The sequence below is a fragment of the Eschrichtius robustus genome, chromosome 7, assembly GCF_028021215.1.
Source record: "Eschrichtius robustus isolate mEscRob2 chromosome 7, mEscRob2.pri, whole genome shotgun sequence".
Lineage (NCBI taxonomy): Eukaryota > Metazoa > Chordata > Mammalia > Artiodactyla > Eschrichtiidae > Eschrichtius > Eschrichtius robustus.
The window spans coordinates 2,881,610-2,906,659 of record NC_090830.1 but is presented as its reverse complement, the minus strand read 5'-3'; the positions used below and the strand labels follow the sequence as shown (position 1 = coordinate 2,906,659).

The window sequence follows — 25,050 nt, the reverse complement described above, 5'->3', positions numbered from 1 at the left end:
TTGGAAAATTTTAGTAGGGGAGCAGCCCGGTGTGTATGAGATGCGGAGGGAGTTGTCAGTGATGGTGAACATAACCACCTCGAGATGAATGGCTGTGTAAGCTCATACTCATGGAAGATGGAGACGCCTGTAGGGGAGTGCCTGGCAGGGGGTCTAGGGAGAGCAGGGCAGTACCATGCAGTGCCCTGGATGTGAGCAGAGAAATCAAGTCAATACTTTACCAATAGCAGTGAGGCTTCTTAAGTACAGATGTTATGTGGGGAAAACTGTGAAAACACCCTGAAATATATCCAGATTTGGGAGTGATTAGCATGCGTAACTGTTTCTTCCAAGCCCATAACTGCATGTTTAGTAGGAAGCAACATTTTAAACCAGTCTTCCCCCACCCTCCAAAAATGGGACCAAGCGATGCACACTCTCAAGTACAGGGAAGCCATCTCAACATCCCACCAATGCCACCAAATCCTAAAATAGATAATACTCAAGTCTTAAAGACGGTTGGTTCTGCCATCATAGTGCAAATATCACAGAAGGCGATGGCCTGACCATATAGAAGGCTGTGGGTTACCATCTGATGGAAGCCAGCTATTTTTTTAACTTGATATCCCATTTTTCTATCTATGCTCCCTTTAGTGTACAAATCTTCTCTGACTTATAATGGGGTTATGTCCCGATAAACCCATCTACACTGAAAATATCATAAATAAAAAATGCATTTGATATACTTAACTTGCCAAACATCATAGCTTAGTCTCGCCTACCCTAAATGTGCTCAGAACACTTACATTAGCATACAGCTGGGCAACATCTAACAACAAGCCTATTTTGTAATAAAGTATTACATATCTCATGTAACGTATTGAATACTGTACTGAATGTGCAGAATGGCTGTCTGGGTACAGAGTGGTTGTAAACGTATCAGTTGTTTACCCTGGTGACTGCATGGCTGACTGGGAGCATGGCTCCCTGCCAATGCGCAGCAGCATGAGAGCGTATAGTACCACATATCGCTAGCCTGGGAAAAGATCAAAATTCAAAGTATGTTTGCTACCGAATGTGTATCACTTTTGCACCATCGTAAAGTAGAAAAATTGTAAATAGGACTATTATAAGTCAGAGACTGTATTCTTAAACCTCACACAATCATCAGAAAAAGCTGAGTGGGGCTTCCCTGGTGGCGCAGTGGTTGAGCGTCAGCTTGCCAATGCAGGGCACGCGGGTTCGAGCCCTGCTCTAGGAAGATCCCACATGCCGCGGAGCAACTAGGCCCGTGAGCCACAACTACTGAGCTCTGCGCGTCTGGAGCCTGTGCTCCGCAACAACAGAGGCCGCGATAGAGAGAGGCCCGCGCACCGTGATGAAGAGTGGCCCCCGCTTGCCGCAACTAGAGAAAGCCCTTGCATAGAAACGAAGACCCAACACAGCTAAAAATAAATAAATAATAAAAAAAAAAATAAAGGAATTCCTTTAAAAAAAAATCTAAAAAAAAAAAAAAAAAAGAAAAAGAAAAAGCTGAGTGCATGTGAAATTGGGTGAAGCACAAGTAATTAATTAAAAGAAATAGCTTAAACAATCTCATTTAACTCCTGATCAATGAAAGCAGGAAACACTGATACAGAGAAGGCTTCCTTAACAGGAGAAAGTGAAATTGTGGTAATAAATTCTCTGCCTAAACTCCACCTCATCCTCACTTCTCTTCGGCTTGCCCTGAAGCTACATGACTGAGGAACTGCCTTCCTGCACTGTTTTCTCCTAAGAGCAAGCCTAGCTGCACGTGTAACAATGCCCACATGTCAGCTAGACGGCCAGCTGGGAGGGCTCCGGGATTAACCTCCCTGACTCTTCTGAAACGAAACGGTGTGAACCAGCAAGATCATCCCACCACTTTTACCCAGGCCTCTCCCCAATCCTCTGTGAATCAATAAAGGTCCAAGGACTTGCCAAGTCACTTATCCGGTATCAATAAGCAATCATTCAATCATTTCTCCCAGAAATATTAACTGATAACCTACTATGTGCCAGGCGCTCTTCCAGACATTTGTGACTTTAACAAGTTAAAGACACAAATCACCCTCCTCATTGTGCTTACCCTCGTCATGCTTATATTCAACTGGAGAACAGAGACAATAAGCAAGAAAAATAGGTAAACTGTTTAGTATGCTAGGTGGTGACAAGCGCTAAGGAGGAAATATAGTGGGGAAGGGGGACAGAAATGTTGGGGAGCAGAAGCTGCTGCTGAAATGAGGTGGCCGTGGAGGGCCGTACTGAGAAGGTGACATTTCAGGAGAGACCCGAAGGAAGTGAAGGAGCTGACATGTTGATATCGGCGGGCAGAACACTGTGGAAGAGGGAACGGCTAGTGCAAAGGTCCTGAGGCAGGAGCATTCCTGGGGTGTTTTCCTGAGGGCGAGGGGGAAAACAGCAGGAGCTGAGCTCAGAGAGGCAATGCTGGGCTGAGGTACGGAGGGCCTAATGGGTGTCTGGCTCTTACTCAGAGTCAACTGGTAGACGATTAGGGGTTTTTGAGCAGAATGATTTAATTTATGTGTTAACAGGATCACCCCACTGCCATCATGAGAACTGACTAAATGGTGGTGGGGCGTGGGTTGTCAGGAGGGATAAGACAGAAGGAGAGGCCAGTTAAAAAATAATAATCCAGAGGGATATGGTGGTGACTTCGGCCTGGGAGTGGTGCAGGTGGTGAGAAGTGGCTGCATTCTTTATACACGTGAAAGCTAGAGCCACCGGGGTCTGCTGATGGAGCAGGTGTCAGATATGACCAAAAGGAGTCAAGAATGATGCTGGAATTTTTGCTCAGAGCAATTCTTTCTTCCCTGTTCCTGGCACTGACATCTTTAGCTCAGCATTTTAACACTGAATTGTAACTCTTTATGTTGCTGTCTTTCCCCATTACTCTTGAGTTTCATTTTTAGGGATTTAGTTCTGTTCCTACTAGTTTCTCTCCCATTGTGCACAACACAGTGTTTGTAACAAAAGAGGCCCTCAATGACTGTTTATCAAATAAAATGGCCCTATAGATATTGCAGGATGTAGATGCAAATATGTCTGCAGACTCAAAATCGAAAAGAAATAAATTTAGGCCTAAAATAAGTCAGTTAGGGGATATGCTTAAAGTTTTAATGAAAAAATGATAGGTGAGCTATTACATTTCTTCAGACAATTATGGCTGAAAGATAGCTATATAATATCTCTGGTATATAGCAGAGATTATCCACTAAATATATATCTTTAAATTATTTGAATTTATCTTAAAAATCTATTTATCCATCTAATTGGATACTTTCATAATGCCAGAATAAAAATGGATTAATGATCTCTTCTAGGAATTAGATTGTATCCAGAAGCAAAGGAAATATAAAGAAATGGGCAGGTTACTTTCAGGATTAATTCTGGGTTAGTTTCACAGAATTAAGGCTTAAGATAACACCCTCTATTTCACAGACCATCTTGTTTTTTAAAAAAACACGCCAACTCTCCCGCCCCACCCAAAAAATGCTAAAATAGAAAGATAACCAAGGTGATAAGTTTAAAAGAGATTTTTGCTTATTTGTTTTATCTTTTGGTAATTCAGTACTTTGTCCTTCTAACTATATTTTCTAGGCTGGGAGGCAGAGGAGTTCTGGGGAGAGAACAAAGTAGTGGAATAATTTTGGAAATCTAATAAATGGTCAAAATTGAAAGTTATTGATACGATTATTGTTAAGATTCACTAAGAAAATATCTGTGAAAGTGGTCTGTAAACCATATGGTACCAATTATTGTCAGACAAATACGATTATGGGTTCAAAAGTCACCAAAGACATATCTTGTATATTGCAGCTAATAAGAATGGCAGGACATTCTCATCAAGAGATCTTTCCCTTTTGGCTGACTAGCTCATTGATATGCAATTGCTGAAAGATGGTAATAGAATTATCCTCTGAGGACACTGCAGAATTACCCAGCCGTCTCTTTCTTCTTACCACCTAATAATTTATAAGGGAAAACTGTACGGGCTGAAATATATATTTCTTCATCAGATGATTCCAGTATAGAAACATCACAAACTGATGTTTTCTCTTTGTCCAAGGATGAAAAGTCAACAAACTTAGCTGTATTTGACCCAACTTGCCAAGCTTGCAGTTATTAAGTAGTAACAGCAAAAAGGTAAAAAGAAGGCAGAACACACGATGTTAATTTATTGAACAGTATATATGTTCCTTATTCTCCTTACCCATCTCAGTGGCCTCATTATTCATATGTCTGCGGCATCTTTTGGGTCCACAAATGCTTTTCTGGGCTCAACCATAATGGACCGTCTTTCCCAGTCATGTGACCAGTGTTTGGGCAGCAGCCAGCATCCTTCCGGGTCCTGGAACATGACTGACCCCAGTCATCAACCAAGCCCTGTTCCCGTCTCATTGGGCACTGCTGCTTCCCAAGGACAATTTCATCCCGGGAACAGGGCTGGGTTGGGCACAGGAATCCCAGCTCTCCTGATATTGTGTCTTCTGGTTACAATACAAGATGTACCAGTTCAGAGCAGGAAGGACAGCGGAGGACAGTAGTCTGAGGGTGACACAGAGCACGGCACAGGCATATTTTCTCTGTGCCAGGTGATCTGGCATCACTGCAATCCTATGCTTGAGTACTTTAGTACAGAATCCATAAATTTCCAGTACATTAAAAATTTTTAATTACTTGTATGCATTTAGTCTAACATATTTCTGTTTTGGATTAGCACAAAGCAGTAATAATCCACTTTCAACTGTTTTACTTAATGCCCTCATCTATGGGTAAATGGATTACCATAAGTATATAATTATTTTTTTAAATGATTCTTGTAAAGATCTTGGAAATGATACCCAGAGGAGAAACAAACTATAGTTGGAAAAACATTAGTGTTAATACATGTAATTCTGTTTAAGAATACTCATTCAAACAAGGCATTTCCCCCCCAACCCCGCCCCAATTTATAAATTCAAAAATTTGGCAAAAAAGGGGGAGGTTTGGGGTGGTGTGGCTTACTATGCCTCCCTCCTTTTTCTCTTGGCCTCGCACCATTCTCTAGTTTCAGAAAGAACCAACTACGAAAGACAAAATTGTTACTATTTGATGGAGAAATGGAAAACTTTCAGGAATGTGGTGTCCTTTATTCAGTTATCACAGGGTACCTGCTCAGATGTATCTTCTCAGAAAAAGATACAAACAGAACCACAGCCAAAGTACCTGCTCAGATGTATCTTCTCAGAAAAAGATACAAACAGAACCACAGCCAAAGACACAGGTCACTTGGGTGAATTATGATCCACACAGCTGAGGGCTCTCTGTCTCTGGGAAAAGGGATCCAGCATGATTTGGGGACAATTTGATAGTGTCCCATCATTAGCTTTGAGATGCCAGAACCATTTCATTTCCCATGTTCAGCTATTAAGGATCTCGTCTTATTTTTTTCGCCCCTAAGTTCATACAAATGATTTTTATTGATATTTTCAATGAGAACTAAGTTTAAGTTCTATAAATAATCAAAACATATATTGTCAGCCATGAAAATTTCCTCACGTATCATAGACTACTTAGACTGCCCATAAAAATATTTTATTTAAAAAATTATTGAGCTACAATTGAAATACACTAAACTTTGTATACTTAAAGTGCTCAATGTGATTAGCTTTGACATAGGTATACACTCTCCATACTGTCATCCCAATCGATAAAACAAATATTTCCATCATCCTGAAAGTGTCCTTGTGTCCCTTGGTAATTCCTCCTTCCCTCCCATCCTCTTTCCCAGGCAGTGAGTGTTCTCCTTTCTGTCAGTATAGATTACACTGCATTTTCTAGAATTTTACAGCAAGGGATTCACACACAATACGTGCTCTTTGTTCCCTGGTTTCCCTTACTCAGAAGCTCTCTCCAGTCTTCATGAGATTCTTCCCGTTTGGCTGAGGTTCAGTAAAGAGTACTGTGATGTTTCCGTGACAGTGTTTACCAAAGCGTGGCCTGAGGACTAGCTGCTTTCTGATCATCTAGGTACTGGCTAAAACATGCTGATTCACCTCTCCCCAGATCTCTGACGTCAGATAACCAGCAGCTTCGGCATAATCAAGTATGAGAACTAGCAGTTTTAGTCGAACCTCTTAGGGAACAACTATTCGTGCCCCTTGGTCCAACCAGCTGCTCTTCTAATGTCTTTCTACTGTTTTCTATAACTTGGGCAAGTCTTAGTCCTTTATGCCACAGCAGGACTAAATATCTTTAGGAAACAAGCTGCAGTAATTTTCCTAGATCCCTCTGGACCACACATTTAGAAGTGTGGTTTGGCTGACTTTTCCATAAAGTACCCGCATTGGGAACTTTCCTCCCTTTGCTGCTTTGTTATCCATTTATAAAGTCCACCTTCAGGGCCAGGACTTGCGTGCAGCACTGGCCTCAGGTGCAAAATTTAAAGAGGTGCCCAAAACCTCAGTAATCCAGATGAACACTAGTTTTTCAAAAATCAAAATTAAGGTAAAAAAAAAAAAAAAAAAATCCATGATGAGCAAAATACCAAAATTTTAAATAAGGTCAGGGCCAGTAACATTTGCCATGCTGAGCCTGAGACAGAAAGAAAAGATCAGTTAACAGTGATCCTATCTTTTAAAAATTATTATTATTTACATTTTACACCCAAGGTGAGTGCCTTACTTGCCTCACCCTCATCCTGGCCCTGGTCCACTTCCACCTGATATGTTTCTCTGTCTGATAGGCTGTTTGCCATCCCAAAATCATCATCAGAATGTTAGTTCTGGCCAAGCGTTTAGAAAGTGCCACGGACGAGAACTACTTCAAAATACTTTATCGAGGCACATTAGTTGTTTCTTGCTTTTTTTCCCATGCCATTAACCACAAGTTCAGCCAATCCCAGACAAAGACATAAACACTGGTCACCCACAGTCCTGAATTTTTTAAAGGGCCTCAACCAAGCATTCAAGATGAGATGTATTCATGCTGTATCTGATTACATGTGCCTTCAACGTGAAACTAGAGCTGTCTTATCTAAACAGATACACAGAAACCATGGCTCTGATTGATGTTATCATTTAAAACATGTAGTGTACTTCTCGTTGGACGTAAAAACACTTGAGAAAAATCAGTGTGTAAGAGTAATCTATATAATAAGAGTTCCAACTGTACTGAAAATATGCCTAGAAACTCTTTGGTGTAAGGGGAAATACAGTGATTCTGCATGCTTACGTAAAACTGGGGGGAGAAAACATGCCATAGAGAGTACCCAAGCATCCCACTCACTCTCAGAAAGTTCGCTTGGTTGTAACATTTTTACTGGAAATGAAAGGACTCATGTTTACTCACTCATGGATGTTCGCTTGGTTGTAACATTTTTACTGGAAATGAAAGGACTCATGTTTAGTCACTCACGGATGCATATAGAGAATTAAGTCATTTGCTACGTATTAAAGAACTTAAGAGGAACAATGGAATATTAGTTAGAGCTGGTGATAGATGGTGAACGCTGGTCTTCCATGTCCACACAGAATAGTGTAAGAATTAGACTGGACTGAGAATAAATGTAAAGTAAGTTGGCCATCAATCATCATCATCAGCCACAAAAGCCTGGGGGGAAGGGAAGAAGCAGGCTTTGGAGCCAGAAAGAACTACCAGGAAAAGTTCAGTACCACTCTCTCCTAGCCATCTGACCTTGGCCCCTTTCTGTGCATGCTTGCTCAACTGTGAAATGAGCCTAGTTTACAGGGTCACCACAAGAATGATGTGGCGACAAGATATGTAGAGCCGTGAGCACAGGCCTGGCTCATGGGGAGCCCTGATTAAATTGTAGCTGCTCTTATCACCACCTCCAGCCCCATAGGCTTTATGTGTTTGAAGGTTACGTGACCCCGAGACACAGCAATGGTGAAGCTTTTCAAGGAAAGTGAACAATAAAATGGGTAATTATTTATGTGTGGTGTGACTGTAGGATGGCGGCAGAGGGGCCCAGGTATTCTGTTGAAGGCAGAGCCCATCCTACTTGCCTACATGTTCAGAGCCAGGTACCTAAGTGTATACACTTCCTTCTTTTAATAGTTCTAGGGGAAAACTCTTGAGTGATATCCCTTTAAAAAGAAGCTATTTTGTTTTTCTTGCCAGAAAAGAGCAGCGGATCTCAGTCACGGCTACTATGTACAGTTTTGTTCTTGACATTTTAAAAGATCCAGAAAAGAGCTTCAAAAGTTCATGCGAAAATGGATAGAAAGTAGGTGGTAGGAAGAAGAAAGGCTACTAAAAGTTGGAGTCATTTGCTCCAGACAAAAGAGGGTTTGAAGTATTTCAAATGTGTTAGGTAAGTGTTAGGATGCTAATGCTACTCTGCTACCTTTCATGTCCATCGAACAGAAGGACTCCTATCACTACTTTGTCTCGGATGGATGATCTCCCTTCCTGGAGAAAAGGGGTTGACCAGATGACTCTTTGAGATCTCGTCTCATTCTAAGCCACCACACAAATATGGAAGAGCAAATGGATACCCAGCTCATCAATGTGGGGTGGTGGTTTCAGTTGCATTCTGTTTAATAGGAGGTCAAGGTAGCTTGTCACAATGGAAGGAGTGGGAGCCAGGAGTCAGGCAGAGCTGGGTTTGAATCTATTTTTGAAACTCACTATCGGGCAGGTTATGGTAGTAAAAGAACTCAACTCTCTACTCAACTGCGGCATGGAGATAATCTCTGCCTCCTAGGGTTCCTGGAAGGATTAACTAAACTAGTGTTGGCAAAGCACCTAATATTTTTGATTGACACACTGTAGGGCTTTGATGAATTGGAGCTATTCATCTAGTTGGCTAAAAAAATGGGTTGAATAATTACCTTTAAATTATAACAAGAGCTTTGACATTCTGGTTGTAGTTATACCACATGAGGAAAATTGCAAATTCAAGTCAGCAGACTGACACCACCCTGGCCCATTCTGCAAACTAGAACGTGCCTATGCCAAAGAAGGTTTGAGGGGGTAACTTGTTAACTAGCTTGGTGCTAAGAAGCCGAGGAAACTGAAGGTGAGGTCTAAGGCATCTTGGTATGAATCTGGTTTCTCTCACTGTCACCATAAGAATCAAATGAATTATTTTAAAAAGGTTCCAAATACATTTCCAAGTCTCAGGAATATATCACATCTCGCTGACTTGTAATTCATACCAAGTATAGTAAAAAAATCAGTGAAAAAACAGGTTTGTAAACCAAACTGACTGTCAGAAACTGTAATTATGATTTTTCTCCGTAACGAATGATAGGGAGCTAAAAATGGAAGTTACACAGAAATTAAACAGCTCTCGCATAGCAATGAGATCCAGTGGTTGGAGCCCTATTCTGAGTAAAAGAAACTTCTACTACTACCAGACTTTTCCATACAATGTAACTTTTTGGTGCTATAGCAATGCGGTCTGACATATTTAGCATTTATAGACAGAGGCTGGAATCCGAGACAGAACAGCCCTGGTTTTTGTTCTTTACCAGTGGTGGGGTCTGTGGCAGGAAGCCTGGAGGCTGCAGAGAATCAGAAAAGACAGAGGAAATGCAAGGCCAGACATGCACATAAAGTGAGGCCCACAGAGAGCTCGGTCAGAAACACAGGAGGGCTTCCTGAGCCCCTCTTTGTTGCTCAGGGAGTCAGACTTGGCTTGGAAAGCGCGTCCTGTTTCCACCAAAGGGGTGGGGGATGGCTACAGTTGACAGAGCCAAACACTACAGACAAGGGAACAGAACACTGCACTTTGAACTGATAGAGTCACATGAGAGACCAGCTTATTTCTGTTGGGAGGGACCAAGCACAGGCATGACATACATCAAGAAGCTGGATGAGGCCCAGTGTAGATGCCTGTCAGTATCAGATCTATGAAGGTCATTGTGCCATTAAATCAACCCTAAGCAGGAACCTCACATGACAATGAAGTAGCCTTTCTACTACCACAAAACAAGTTTCACATGGTGGAGCCAAGTTAAAATTCATCATCCCAAGTACATAAATTTCAAGTGGCAATAAACCACTGAGCTGTTGAGACAGCATGTAGAAGCTAAACCCAATATCTCAGTAAGCTCATCTTTATTCACCACACCTTTTTAGAAGTTGGGGTACAAACAGTCCTTTGAAATCTATTGTGTTGTGCTTACTTTGCTTCCAGGCATCATTTTATTATGCTTCCTTAAAACCACAGGTATTACAAAATCTGACTGCATGGTACTTACAAGCAGGTTCACTGATTATTATTTTCGTGCGTGTGTAATAATGAGACAACAGAAAAAAACCCAAATGGCAACTAAGATAAGAATCAAGAACATCATGGAAAGGGAAAAAAAAAAAACCCAAAAAACCAGGAAACTCAAGAAGAAACATATCTGTAATGCTGGATATTAAGTTCAACAGTTCTCGTTGTTCAAGGGGACATTAAAATCACAGTTTTACTTCTACATGCCTCTTTCTGAGACCCCCTTGAACAAACTGGCCTAAATTGCAGATTCTTTCAGTGTGTGAAGGACTTCTCAGGACTAGGGCAAACCCTTTCAGCAGTTTATTCAGTATTTTAGACCACTTGGATAAATGCCAATAGAGGTTCAGAGGCTTAAGAGGGCTACTGGCTTGAAGAAAAGAGAGGTCCTTTCAGAAAAGCTTATCTCAATACAAAGGAGTAACTCGTTTGGAGTATCTAATCCAATCCTGTGAGGTAGCATGATGTTTGATGTTAACAGAGACCTAAATTCTAAACTTAAAAGGAAATGTCTTCATTTACTATTAAGGAGTAAGGAAATCTCCTCCTTATCTGGATTTTGATAGTTATAACAGATTCACTGAGAGGGACTTTAAGACAGCTGGAGTCCCAGAGACTCCTTTGGAGTTATGGTGACAAAGAGAAGTTGCTAAATATTTTACGATACTTTGACCTTGTTCCCACTCATATTAATGTCCTAGATTTATCTTCCCTTTACTGGATTTTTCCTCCTCCTCCTTTTTTTTTTTAAATGAAAAGCAGACATTAATGCTTCAGTTCATTTTGGAAATGTGCCTTTGTGAAGGACTTCAGAGATATTTTTCTTTCTTTTTTAAAAATGACCTTCAAACAAAAATAATAGACTTTTCAGACAACAAAGCCCAAAGCAAGTAACTTCAGACTGCAGTATGGTCACAAAAAGATCAAAGAGACCTTCAGAAGTGGGGTGGCCAAGTGCTAAAAAAACTTAAAACATTCTAAGAGAAGGTAAATTAAGTATCATTCAGGAAGACAACAATGAAAGCAGCCCAAGGTTGGAGAGCACAACAGAATCCGCGTCCAGCAAACGTCCAGTTTAACTAGCACTGGTTGTTTTAAATAAAGTACTTCCTGGGAGGAACCAAGTGGCCACGCAGAGCGCTTTTCTTGACATCAGGAAACAGTGCTGTTTTGGGTTGTTCTTTTTGGGTTTTTTTTTGTCTTGTCTTTTCTTAGACACAGTGCAGAACCCAACACATCTCAAGGCCATATTATGTGGTTTTTGTTGATTTACGAAGCAGAGATGGGTTTAGGAAAGGAAATTGTACTGAAGTTGAACTGAACTGCACTAGTCTTGGTTTACCTGCCATAGGCAAAACGCCTGTCTTTGTGATGATCGCCAAAAGTATCCCAAAGCCTGAGAGAAACGCTCACTTCATCAACGACATCCCGGGAACGCTCCAAGACCTGCAGGAGAGAGAGAACCCAGGCCGTCAGTCAGAGGCTCCCCCTCAGAGCCCCCAAGACGCACGTGCATTGAGTCTTCTCCTTCTATCTAACAGGACTTAGCTAAGTCCTAATTCTGTTCCTGGAACCACGTGCCTCAAAAGCCCTCTCTCAGGATACCATAGCCATACTCCAAGTCGGCCTTCTGCTTTTGTTTTCTCTTGTGACACTGAACAGGTGAGTTTTGTCTCGAACATCCAAGTTAACCCCTTCCCCCGCTTTTTAAAAATCAGACTGGCTGTATTCAATAGCCTGGGGTAAACCGTAATGGAAAAGAATACAAAAGAATGTATACATAGGTATACCTGAATCACTCTGCTGTACAGCAGAAACAACCTTGTAAAGCAACTAGACTTCAATAAAAAAAAGAAATCAAGTAAATAGAAGTCCAAAAAAATAAACAAATAAAAATCAGACTGGCAACAGCAATGACGTACCCTTAGGATTCTAAAGAAACGCCGTCTGTCTTACCTCCTGGCAGACCCGGTACTGGTCAATGGCCCACACCGTGGGTACGTGAGTGGCCAGCAGCTGGTACTGCGTCAGCGTCGTATTACACGCCCTGGCGCAGATCAAGCGCGTCTTCCCCACGGCGTTGTCTCCCACGACCACGCACTTGATGGTTTCCACGTTGGGTCTTTCGTAGTCCATGTCAGTGTCCATTTATAACACTCTAGAAGAAGAGAGCAGACACCGCATTCAAGACACTGGTGCTTTCCAGAGCAGTCACAGATGGGAGGGGGCCAGGCGGTTTTCCCTTGGTCCAGGCACTTCTTTGGAGGTACCCAGGCAGAAGCCAGAAGTGTGGAAGTTCCTACTAAGCCAAACTGAAACTCAACTTTTCTTTTTATATCTCACACAAGTACAAAAACACCGGATTGTTATTTTGACCCCAAACGGTTGATTCCGGTTAACATGTTATTTTCTCCTTGGTTTTCTCTAAACACAACCTGCCTACTGGAGCTCCGTCCAGGCAAGTCGGGGCTGCTGGCACACATTTCTAGCTCACTAGCTACTCATGTTGACCCGCTAAAGAGACGGGGCACCTGCAGGTTTAACCTTACACATTCGGGCATAAGCAGCCTTTGCAATATGAGTGTCCGTTACAATCTTCCAGTGATCCAAGATCTCACTAAAAAGCAATTTCCTATAGGTTCTAAACTATCCTGGTGACTTAGGGGAGAATCCAAAGTGTGAGCAGAAAGGGACTAGTTGACTTTAAAGAAGAGTGAACTGTAAGTGTGAAATTGGATACATCATTATTATTATTATTTTAATTATTTATTTTGGCTGAGTTGGGTCTTCGTTGCTGTGCGCTGGCTTTCTCTAGTTGTGGCGAGTGGGGTTGCTTTTCGTTGCGGTGCGCAGGCTTCTCATTGCAGTGGCTTCTCTTGTTGCGGAGCACAGGCTCTAGGCGTGTGGGCTCAGTAGTTGTGGTGCACGGGCTCTAGAGCAGAGGCTCGGTAGTTGTGGCTCACAGGCTCTAGAGCGCAGGCTCAGTAGTTGTGGCGGACAGGCTTAGCTGCTCCATGGCATGTGGGATCTTCCCGGACCAGGGATTGAACCTGTGTCCCCTGCATTGGCAGGCGGATTCTTAACCACTGCACCAACAGGGAAGTCCCTTGATACATTATTAAAATTAATTTATACTTATATTCATTCATTAATTTTTATTAATCAAATTCATTAAAAGATATTCTTAAGAGGAGCACTATAAAGAAAGATTTTGAAAAAAATTCCCTTCCTCTCTGTGTTTGCAGAGAAGAAATCTGGAGCATGTGGTAGAGAATGATTTTACCAGAATGAGGAGCTACTTTGGAATCTTCCTGAAACCATCAAAAAAGGTTAAAAGAGGGTTACTGGGTGAGGGGTGAAGAGGCAGAGGAAAGCTGCTGGCAGCTCTGCTTCCCCAAAACAGGAACCCCACAAGTTGCAGAGCGGACTGCTTCCCGGTAGCAGCTGGATGGGCGGTAGCAGCTGGATGGGTGGCCAACCATGCAAGATTCTAAGATTTTAATGTATTATGATTGCTCTTCTGAGGAAGTCTATTGTTATACTGAGAAAACTGCTGGATGGTCATTTTCTTAAAAAGAGTCCATAATGGTCTTAACAGACATGGTTAAAAAAAAAAAAAAAAAGCTCAGAGTAGGGCCTAATACATAATTGGGAATCAAAACATGTTTAAAAAAATTCTTTTTTTAATAAATTTATTTATTTATTTTTGGCTGCGTTGGGTCTTTGTTGCTGCACGCAGGCTTTCTCTAGTTGCAGCGAAGGGGGGCTACTCTTCCTTGCGGTGCGCAGGCTTCTCATTGCGGTGGCTTCTCTTGTTGCGGAGCACGGGCTCTAGGCACGCGGGCTTCAGTAGCTGTGGCATGCGGGCTCAGTAGTTGTGGCTCGCGGGTTCTAGAGCGCAGGCTCAGTAGTTGTGGCGCACGGGCTTAGTTGCTCCGCGGCATGTGGGATCTTCCCGGACCAGGGATCGAACCCTTGTCCCCTGCATTGGCAGGCGGATTGTTAACCACTGTGCCACCAGGGAAGTCCCTCAATACATGTTTAATTCAATTGACTTAAGAAAAATGATAATTTAGATAACATGAGATTAAGGGTATAGAGGGAGAGACAGAAGAAGAATGTTAAAGGTGAATGCTTTTGCACAGTTAGGACCATCTGAACATGGATAACACCATCACAGGAGGTGTTAAACCCGAGGCTGGAGAACTATCTGGCAGGAATGGAGTGGAGTGATTCAAGGAACAGATGTGTGGTGAGGTTAAGTTCTGATCCTACACCCGTGACGAGGCTTAAAATAGATACCTGTCCCCCACCTGGTAAATGCTGATTTTGAAGGTCTTGGGTGGGAAAAGAGTCTTTAAATATCTCCAATTCTGGTGATTAGCCAGGTGTGGTGATTCCAAAAATCAACCTCTTTAAAATCCAGCCTTAAAATTCTATGATTGTATTAGTTCTCGATTTAATAGTATAATGTGGCAAAAGCATTACTTTGGCATTAGATCGGTGGTTCTTCAATTCTAGAACATTTGGCAATGTCTGGAGGCATTTGGCAACGTCTGGAGGCATTTTCGGTTGTCACAGTGGGGTGTGGGGAAGGGCTACTGGCTTCAGGTAGGCAGAGTCCAGACATGCTGCTAAACATACTACAATGTACAGGGCAGCTCCCACAACAAAGAATTATCTGGCCCCAAATACCATAGCGCGAGGTTGGGAAACCCTGCCTTGGATGGATGAGAGTTTGAATCCTGGTCTCCCTGCTTTCTCGTCATTTATTTGGCTTTAGGCAAGCCAGCTGCACTGTCTGAGCCCTAGCTTCCTCATCTGTTAAGTGGCAATATTCGTACCCATCTCCTGATGTGGTCAGGATTAGGTGAACTGATGTTTTCAGTCCCCAGTGCCGTACCTGACACACCGATGGCTTCAAAATTATAATCATCATGCTGAAATGAATACTTTTAGAAGACAACAAAATTGAGTCAGGTGGAAGACCAGGATTAGATGCAAAAATCATAAACTTAATAATCACAAAGATCTATAAAAAGGATACATTTTAGTAGAGCAATTAAAGGGTAATTCATTGAAAATTGAAGCACATAAATACAAGATGGAGCACAGCTGACCTGATGCAAAGAAGGCAGAGAAAGTTCTGGGTGGGGAGGGGGAGAGAGGAGCTCACAGTTAACTGAAGGATAATAGAGTTGGAAAGGTAGGTTAAAAATATTTTTATGGGGCACGTCTAGATTCTAGAACAAAAGTGGTAGCACTTCACAACAGTCTTTGACAAGATTCTGGTGATATTACCACGGGGTAGCCTATATCAGGAAAAAACAGGTTCCGTTTGGAGTCTCACAACTCTGGAACCTGAGGTCTATTATTTTGAATGTCCTAAGTGACATTCAAACTTTATACTTTTGAGTGAATTTTATTTTATTTTTTAGATAGATAAAAGTCAAAGAGAACCAATCCATAAAATTTGGGAGAATGTTTGGATTTAGTAAAAATTCAGACATGACACAAAAACCGTAACATTGGTTTTCTTGTTGGCTTGCAAACTTACTCTGATAGCATCCCCCCAAAGAGGAGTCCCCCACATAATTTGAATAGTGGCAGCTCAGGTGGAATAGCTGTGTAGCTTTTACAGAAGATGACTTTGAGGGGGATAAAAGCCCTTCTGGTTTTATATTAAGGCCATGATTACAAAAATATCATCACTTTACTTATTTATAGACACATCTCATGCACAGTCTTGAAAAGAATTTCTGTATCAAAGGTGAGAATAACATCCGTTGGTCCTCTAATCTCTAGCAATCTGCGCAAAACGGAAGTGACTGCCAAAGGTGCTGAACTTTGTGCAAAGGGGACAGCATATAAGGGAAGTGAAAGGCAGGCAGAATTAAATTCTCATAGCCTGGATCATGCACTCTTCATGGGGCACTTCCAGGAAGAGTCTGCTGGGTTACCAAAATGCGAGGCTCCAAATCTTTCCTTTTGGGTAGAAATTTACTTAGTGGTAGTCTAAAAAGTACTTTAAGAGTATGAAGTCACAGCCAAGGATGTAAACTCATGCTATCCTTGTACTGTAAACCAATTATTCATCTGTTACACATAAACAAATAAACATTATATTATAGTCTAATTATAAAGATATGCAATTGTATCCTCCTTTGCTTGTTATGGGCTCAAATTTATCCATATCTAGCACTCTTATGGTTGAATGAGCGCTTACGACCATCTGGATAATGACTCTGGTTTCTGATTTTTATTTACCCGGAAAGAGAGTAATAAATATTCCTTTAACACTGTTAATAAATTTCACCACCATAAATCCTGCTGATCTATGAAGATACCCTTTTGCCTTTAGATCCATATCTGAGGAGACAAGGAAGGTATAAAAGGGAAAGAATAGCTAGGCAGAACTGATACTGGTAACCTGATACTGTGGCAGCTCTGTAATCGTCTCACTCAAAACCGACTTGAACTTTATTTCTTACTTTCACTGAATCTTCAGGACATGGATGCTGATAGTTAAAATGCTACCTGAAAAATCTACTTGTACACTCTCTGGAAGTCAGAAGTTTATTTAAAAACAAGTAAGTGATAAAAATAAGAAATGAAAGAAGGGAAATAATATCTGATACTGCAGAAATTAAAAAAAAAACCATAAGAGAATACTATGCCAACAAATTGGAGAACCTAGAAGAAACTGACAAGTTTATAGAAACATACAGCTCACCAAAACTGAATCAAGAAGATGTAAATAATCTGAACAGACCAACCACTAAAAATGAAATAGAGTCTGTAATAAAAGAAAAAATTCCTTGCAAACAAAAGTCCAGGATGGGATGGCTTCACTGAAGAATTCTACCAAACATATAAAGGAGAACTTATACCAATCCTTCTCAAACTCTTCCAAAAAACTGAAGAGGAGGGAACACTCCCAAAGTCATTCTATGAAGCCACCATCGCCCTGATACCAAAACCAAAGACACTACCAAAAAAATTATAGGCCAATATCCTTGATGAATATAGATGCAAAAATCATCAACAAAATATTAGCAAATTGAACCCAACCACACATAAAAAGGATCATACACCATGATCAAGCTGGATTCATCCTAGGGTCACAAGGCTGGTTCAACATACGTAAAATCCATGTGATATGGCATATCAACAACAGAAAAGACAAAAACCACATGACCATCTCAACAGATGCAGAAAAAGCATCTGATAAAATTCTACATCCATTCATGATAAAAACTCTCAGCAAAGTGTGTATAGAGGGAACATATCTCAACATAATAAAAGCTATTTATGACAAACCCACAGTCAACATAATACTCAACAGTGAAAAGCTGAAAACCTTCCCACTAAAATCTGCAACAAGACAAGGATGCCCAGTCTCACCACTTTTATTTAACATAGTATTGGAAGTCCAAGCTACAGCAATCAGAGAAAAAAAAAAAAAAAGAAATGTGTCCAAATTGGAAGGGAAGATGTAAAATTGTCTTTACATGCAGATAACATGGTATTCTATATGAAAACCCTAAAGACTCCACACAAAAACTATGAGAACTGCTAAACGAATTCAGCAAGGCAGCAGGATACAAGATTAACATACAGAAATCTGTTGCATTTCTTTACACTAACAATGAAATATCAGAAAGTAAAAAAAAAAAAAAAAAAAAAATCCCTTTTAAAATCATGTCCAAAAAAAAGATACCTAGGAATAAACCTGACCAAGGAGGTGAAAGACTTATATACTGAGAACTATAAAACATTGATAAAAGAAATTGAAGATGACTGAAAGAAATGGAAAGATATTCCATGCTCTTGGATTGGAAGAATTAATATATATATATTTTTTTAGCTTCATTTTTTTATTGGAGTATAATTGCTTTACAATGTGATGTTAGTTTCTTCGGTACAATGAAATGAATCAGCTATATACATAGCTATATCCCCTCCCTCTTGCACCTCCTTCCCCACCTCCCATCCCACCCATCTAGTTCATCACGGAGCACCAAGCTGAGCTTCCTGTGCTTTATAGCATGTTCCCACTAGCTATTTTACGCATGGTAGTGTATATATGTCAATCCTAATCTCCCAACTCATCCCACCCTCGCCTTCCCTCCTTGTGTCCACATGTCCGTTCTGTACATCTACGTCTCTATTCCTACCCTGCAAATAGGTTCACCTGTACCATTTTTCTAGATTTCACATGTACGTGTTAATATACGATATTTGTTTTTCTCTTTCTGGCTTACTTCATTCTGTATGACAGACTCTGGGTCCATCCACAGCTCTACAAATGACCCAATTTTGTTCCCTTTTACAGATGAGTAATATTCCATTGTGTATATGTATCACACCTTCTTTAGCCATTCAACTGTTGTTGGACATTTAGGTAGTTTCCATGTCCTGGCTCTTGTAAATAGTGCTGCAGTGAACACTGGGGTACATGTGTCCTTTTGAATTATGGTTTTCTCAGAGTATACGCCCAGTAGTGGGATTGCTGGGTCATATGGTAGTTGGCAGAATTAATATTGTTAAAATGGCCATACTACCCAAAGCAGTCTACAAATATAATGCAATCCATATCAAATTTTTCACAGAAATAGAACAAATAATCCTAAAATTTATATGGAGTCACAAAAGACCCAGAATTGCCAAAACAATCCTGAGGAAAAAGAACGAAGCTGGAGGCATAACCTTCTCAGAGTTCAGAATCAAAGCAGCATGGTATTGGCACAAAACCAGACATATGGATCAATGGAACAGAATAGAGAGCCCAAAAATAAACCCACACACTTATGCTCAGTTAATCTATGACAACGCAGGCAAGAATATACAATGGAGAAAAGACAGTCTCTTTGACAAGTGGTGTTGGGAAAGCTGGAGAGCCGCATGTAAATCAATGAAGTTAGAACACTCCCTCACATGGTACACAAAAATAAACTCAAAACGGCTTAAAGACTTAAATATAAGACATGACACCATAAAACTCCTAGAAGAGAACATAGGCAAAACATTCTCTGACATAAATCGTAGCAATGTTTTCTTAGGTCAGTTTCCCAAGGCAAAAGAAATAAAAGCAAAAATAAACAAAAGGGACCTAAACTAACTTAAAAGCTTTTGCACAGCAATGGAAACCATAAACAAAACAGAAAGACAACCTACGGAATGGGAGAAAATATTTGCAAACGATGCAACTGACAAGGGACTAATTTCCAAAATATACAAACAGCTCATACAACTCAATATCAAAAAAAACAAACAACCCAATCAAAAAATGGGCAGAAGACCTAAACAGACATTTCTCTAAAGAAGACATACAGATGGCCAACAGGCACATGAAAAGATGCTCAACATCACTAATTATTAGAAAAATGCAAATCAAAACTATAATGAGGTATCACCTCACACTGGTCAGAGTGGCCATCATCAAAAAGTCTACAAACAATAAATGCTGGAGAAGGTGTGAAGAAAAGGGAACCCTCCTACACTGTTGGTGGGAATGTAAATTGGTGCAGCCACTAGGGAGAGCAGTATGGAGGTTCCTTAAAAAACTAAAAAGAGAGTTACCATATGATCCAGCAATCCCTATTCTGGGCATATATCTCGAAAAGATGAAAACTGTAATTTGAAAAGATACATGCATCCCAGTGTTCATAGCAGCACTATTTACAATAGCCAAGACATGGGAGCAACCTAAGTGTCTACTAACAGAGGAATGGATAAAGAAGATGTGGTATATATATATACAATGGAATATTACTAAGCCATAAAAAATGAATGAAATAATGCCATTTGCAGCAACATGGATGGACCTAGAGATTATCTTACTAAGTGAAGTCAGAGAAAGACAAATTTCATATGATATCATTTATATGCAGAATCTAAAAAAATGTTACAAATGAACTTATTTACGAAACAGAAACAGACTCACAGACATAGAAAACAAACTTATGGTTACCAAAGGAGAAAGGGAGGGGGAGGGATAAATTAGGAGTTTGGGATTAACAGATACACACTACTGTATATAAAAGAAACAACAAGGTCCTAGTGTATAGCACAGGGAACTATATTCAGTATCTTGTAATAACCTATAATGGAAGAGAATCTGAAAAAGAACATATATGTATGCATAACTGAATCACTGTGCTGTATACCTGAAACTAACACAGCAGTGTAAATCAGCTATACTTCAATTAAAGAAAAAAAAACTGGTAAGTGAACAAGATATTGGGGAGGTTGGGAAGTGAAGGACTTGGTGAGGTGGTGCAGGGAGGCCACCACTCTGGGTACCAGCGCCCTCCACAAGGCTGGCTTAGAACAGCGTGGTCCTGATCTTCTAGCTCTCAGGTTACCCCATCGGCTTGGTTATCCCATATCTGCCCCCGCCATTATTACTGCCATCTACTGGACTTCACGTCACTCCTCCACATCCACCACCAACTCAGTCTTCTTGCTGCGTCCACAGGATGATGCACCCCACACCCAAGCCTCAGAGCTTTTTCGCCTCTTCAGTGCCAGTGACATTCACCACACTGTCCTGGAGCCATTCGTACCTTTTGGCCGTGTGCTGGATATTGCTGTCCTTCAGAAACATTTTACCTCTGAAATCTCCAATTTCAAAATCCTACTCTAAGAGCAAAAAATCCTATCTTTACAGCCTGTGCTGGGTGAAATATGGCCACGGCAGCAACTCCCATCAGGAGATGGAATCTATTTCCCTTCCTCTTGAATGTGAGTGACTTCCTGGCCCAACCCAAAAGAATGTGGTGAATGTGACGCTATGTGAGTTCCGGAATGAAGGCCTCCACAGGCCCTGCAGCTCCACCTTCATGCTACTGGAGCGACGTCAAGGCCATCATCTGAGGCCCACCCAGCAGAAGATGAGGATTCAGTGAGGAAAACCGAGGCAGTCCGGCCGATGGCCATCACCAAATGCCACATAATGTGAGGCCATCTTGAATCTTCTAGGGCGGTCAACCCTCCAGCTGAAAGTTGTTTTATGAGTGAACCGGCTGAAACCAGCTGAGGAATCACCTAGCCAACCTACAGAATCATAAGAAATAATAAACTGTTGCTTTAAGCCACCAAGTTTCGGGGTGGTTTGTTACACAGCGATAGCTAACTGAAACATACACATTATTCTTTAGGAAAATCTCCAGAACCTCGACTCCTCCATTAAAAAATATATACATTTCCATATCAGATTATAGGCCCCTCTTGGATGATCCTTTCTACCTAGGGTTGATGAATCATGCCAACTCTTATCTACACTGTCACCCTCAACTTCTTGTACTGCATCGTGCAGTAGGCAAAATAATGGTCCCTCAAAGATGTCCATGTTCTAATCTCTGGGACCTGTGCATATGTTCTGTTACATGGCATGCGGGAATTAGGTAGCAAATGGGATTGAGGTTGCTAGCCAGCTGACTTTACTATAAAGAGATTATCCCAGATTATCTGAGTAGGCCCAGTGTAATCACAAGAGTCCTTTACATGTGGAAGAAGGAGGCAGAAGGTCAGAGTCGGAGAGAAATAAAGGACACGACTTTGAAGATAGAGGGAAGGGCCCTAAACCAAGAAATGCAGGTAACCTCTGGGAGCTGGGACAGGTAGGAAAGCAGATTCTCCCCTGGGGCCTCCAGCAGGAACACAGCCTGCCAACACCTTGATTTTTACCCCAGTGAGACCCGTTTCAGACTTCTGACCTCCAGAACTATAAGATAATAAATCTGTTGGTTTAAGACATTTAACTTTGGGTAACTTGTTACAGCAGCAGCAGGAAACTAACACAGCTTGCTTTAGCCACACAAAATGGCTTTCAAATTCTAAACATTGGGGACTTCCCTGGCGGTCCAGGGATTAAGACTCCGCAGTCCCCATGCAGGGGGCGCGCGTTCCATCCCTGGTCGGGGAGCTAAGATCCCACGTGCTGCACGGCGTGGCCAATAAAAAAAAAATTCTAAACGCTGTGTGTACCTCCACAATTCTTCATCCGCCTGGTGAATTCTATTCATTCCCTAAAATGTTATTCAGATAATACCTCGTCTAAAAAGCTTTCCTAATTGCCCCACCTCCCCACAGACTAAATTACTTGCTCCTCTGTACCAATAAACGGTTTTAGGAGAAGCAATCGAAAACATAAATACTCTCTTTCTCTTCCTCTCTCTCACACTCATTTTTTCTTATATTAGCAAATCACTGAATGGTGGTCTGTGACCTTTTAATTCTTTTCCCTGTGGCTGTAACTTCAAAGTGCCCGTCTTGTGCACTGAATGAATCATTAGCTGTTTCTGGGGTACTACTATATACGGAAGTGCTTGGAATATATGAGCATACAATGCCCCTCTTTTATAAAGCTCTGTCATGGGTCCCTAATATACTCGTGGGCAAACCATGGGCAAAACAGTGATGGAGTCTAACATGACCCTAGCTGCCCTAGGCTCCTTTTCAAAGCATTTTCCTTCCTGTGGTGGTCCCCCACACCCACCTTCCGTCCTTGAGATGATGGCCTTTGTGCTGTCCTGTTCTTCTCTTAAGAAACAGGTTCTCAGGACGTCTCAGGCACGTTCGCTTCCTCAATCACACGACAGCTAGGTGACCATCAGAGTCTTGTCTCCATAACTGAATAATTCAGAGGCACCGTGGTTTATAAAACTCTAGATGTTCCTGCTTGTTCCAGGCAGGTGCACATTAGGATAGGGCCACTATTTGAATTCAGGTAAGGGTGCAAATCTCTTCTAACACTAGAAATTCAGATATTAGAGAGGGTGAGCAAGGGAAGATTTATCACTTGTCTAAGATGCCTCACTAAGCATCTCCTAGTTCCTCCGCATCACACCACTCTCGGAATATGCCGCCTCTTACTGTCACTTTTTCCGTATCTTTTGTTATATTTGCTACTGCAGTCAAGACCGGGTGAGCAGTCTGCTTAAAGACAGAAATCTAAGGTCCATAGAGGGGCCTTTGTACTTTAAGCTCCATTCAGCTGTTATTAACGGTTTGAACAGGGCTATTGCACAGCCACTAAACTTTCTTGTCCTTTAGAAAAGCATATACTCTGAACTTTAAGAAATAATTTAACTTGGTCATTAAAAATACTAGTGGAACAAATTTCAGCGTCTCTGAAGAGTTAACTTTGAAAGAAAAACTGAGAATTTTATATTATTGGCAGGAACAAAAGGGAAATGTTAAGAGTTGCATAATAACTATAGCCAACAGCCAAGTTTCAACTGTGCAGATTTCATTATCCTGAGCTCTTAATCACCACTCCTAGTCAGGCAGGAGCTGCCTTATGCATTATATAAACATCTCAGCTGGAATGGAGAATGGGTCCAGACCTGGGAAAAGAGACAGTCAGGGCTGGGCTGGGCTGGGCTTTCCTAAATCAAAACTTCACCGAAATATATCTCCAGGATAAAACTGCCTTTCATCATTCAAAGCAACAATATTTTTTCAATTGAAAGTTGTGATCAAAACAAAAAAGAGATTAAGTAACAGAAAGAGCACTGCAGAGAAGTCCAGGAATACAGATAATACAGAGACACATTTAGAAACATTCACTCATTCTCAGCAGAGCCCTGTAAAGACCTACACCAGATCACGTTCCTTCATTTTTTAAAACTCAGTGTCAGTGGGGAAGGTGGGCCAGGATTAGAAATAGACTTCTTCTTCTATCTATCCACTGCCCCTAATAAATGCTGTCTCAGTGAAAAAATAAACAACAAATCGCAAACAGCTTAAAAGGTGCATACAAATTCCAGGGTAGGTTTCAAAACCACCATAAGTAAAGTGTGTGCTACATGCCTACAAACATGCCATGTAACCTCGCCTTTGATGTTGATTATGCCATTATTTCTACTCAAATGCCCTTTCTCGTGCCCCTGGTCCATCCGCTGAAATAGTTCTTAGGACTCGGGCTGTCATAGTTAACAGAAATAGAGGCTGCACTTAGTGAGTGCCAGGCCTACGGGTAGACAGCAGCAGACAGGCCAGGGGTGGTGCTGGCCCCGTCACGAGATGGGAATGAAGCAGGTGGGAAAAGCTCAAGTGTAGGGAACTGGGGCAAGAGAGGGCTGCAAGGCAGGCAGGGGCCAGGTCATACACGGCCTTTTAGGCCACGGTCAGGAGTTTGGATGTTATTCGCAATGAAGTGAGAAGCCACTGAGGCATTTTCAGCAGAGAAGTAACAGGTTCTGATTTGTTTTTTTTAAAGGATCATTGGTTTCACCGAGACTGCCGTGTGGAGAGCATGTGGGGGGGATTCTGAGCGGTGGCCCAGGTCCAGCTAGGAAGCTCCTAAGTTCTCCAGGAGGAAAAGGGTGGCGGCTGGGACCAGGGTGATCAGCAGAGATGGAGCAAAGCAGACAGATTCAAGTTCATTTTGGAACGAGATGCACTTAGCACGTTCTCCCTTTATCCTGTCTCCTAGGGTATTTATCAAATTCTTGTTTTGTAATATTCACAGTTAGGCTTATATGTATCTCATTTCCACCTCATCAAGATTATGCACTTTTGACAACAGAGACTGTTATTCACCTTTAAATCCTCAGATCTTTTCATGGTGCCTTGGCCGTATGTGGCTTGCCGTAAATATCTGTTCAGTTGCATACACAAGCACAGTCATTCCACCTTCCTTAGGAAACCTTCCACCTGGGGCTGGCAGAGACCTGGCACTTGGCTGTCTCTGGTGACTGATCATTAAGCCCATGGCCTCGAAAGCTGCGGCATGTTGCCAAGCCTGCAGAGGAACACGTTGAGGGACATCTGTGTGGCCCATCGTGAGA

At 41.5% G+C, this 25,050-nt stretch overlaps 1 protein-coding gene across 7 annotated transcripts in view; it reads right to left on the bottom strand.

The window, feature by feature from the left end:
- The window catches only part of RHOBTB1 (Rho related BTB domain containing 1), a 141,944-nt gene that overhangs the window by 26,032 nt on the left and 90,862 nt on the right, over window positions 1–25,050 (bottom strand). For 6 of the 7 annotated variants that reach the window (XR_011074464.1, XM_068547485.1, XM_068547487.1 and 3 more), the window contains 2 exons: window positions 12,209–12,410; window positions 11,595–11,698 (listed from right to left, as the gene is read on the bottom strand). Coding sequence is in view for 6 of the 7 variants with exons in the window: in XM_068547485.1 (XP_068403586.1) it covers window positions 11,595–11,698; window positions 12,209–12,400 (296 nt within the window). In the remaining variant the exon portion in view is untranslated. Of the gene's footprint in view, window positions 1–11,594; window positions 11,699–12,208; window positions 12,411–22,754; window positions 22,775–25,050 lie in introns of those variants that run through there. The other variant, XM_068547488.1, reaches the window with a different exon arrangement.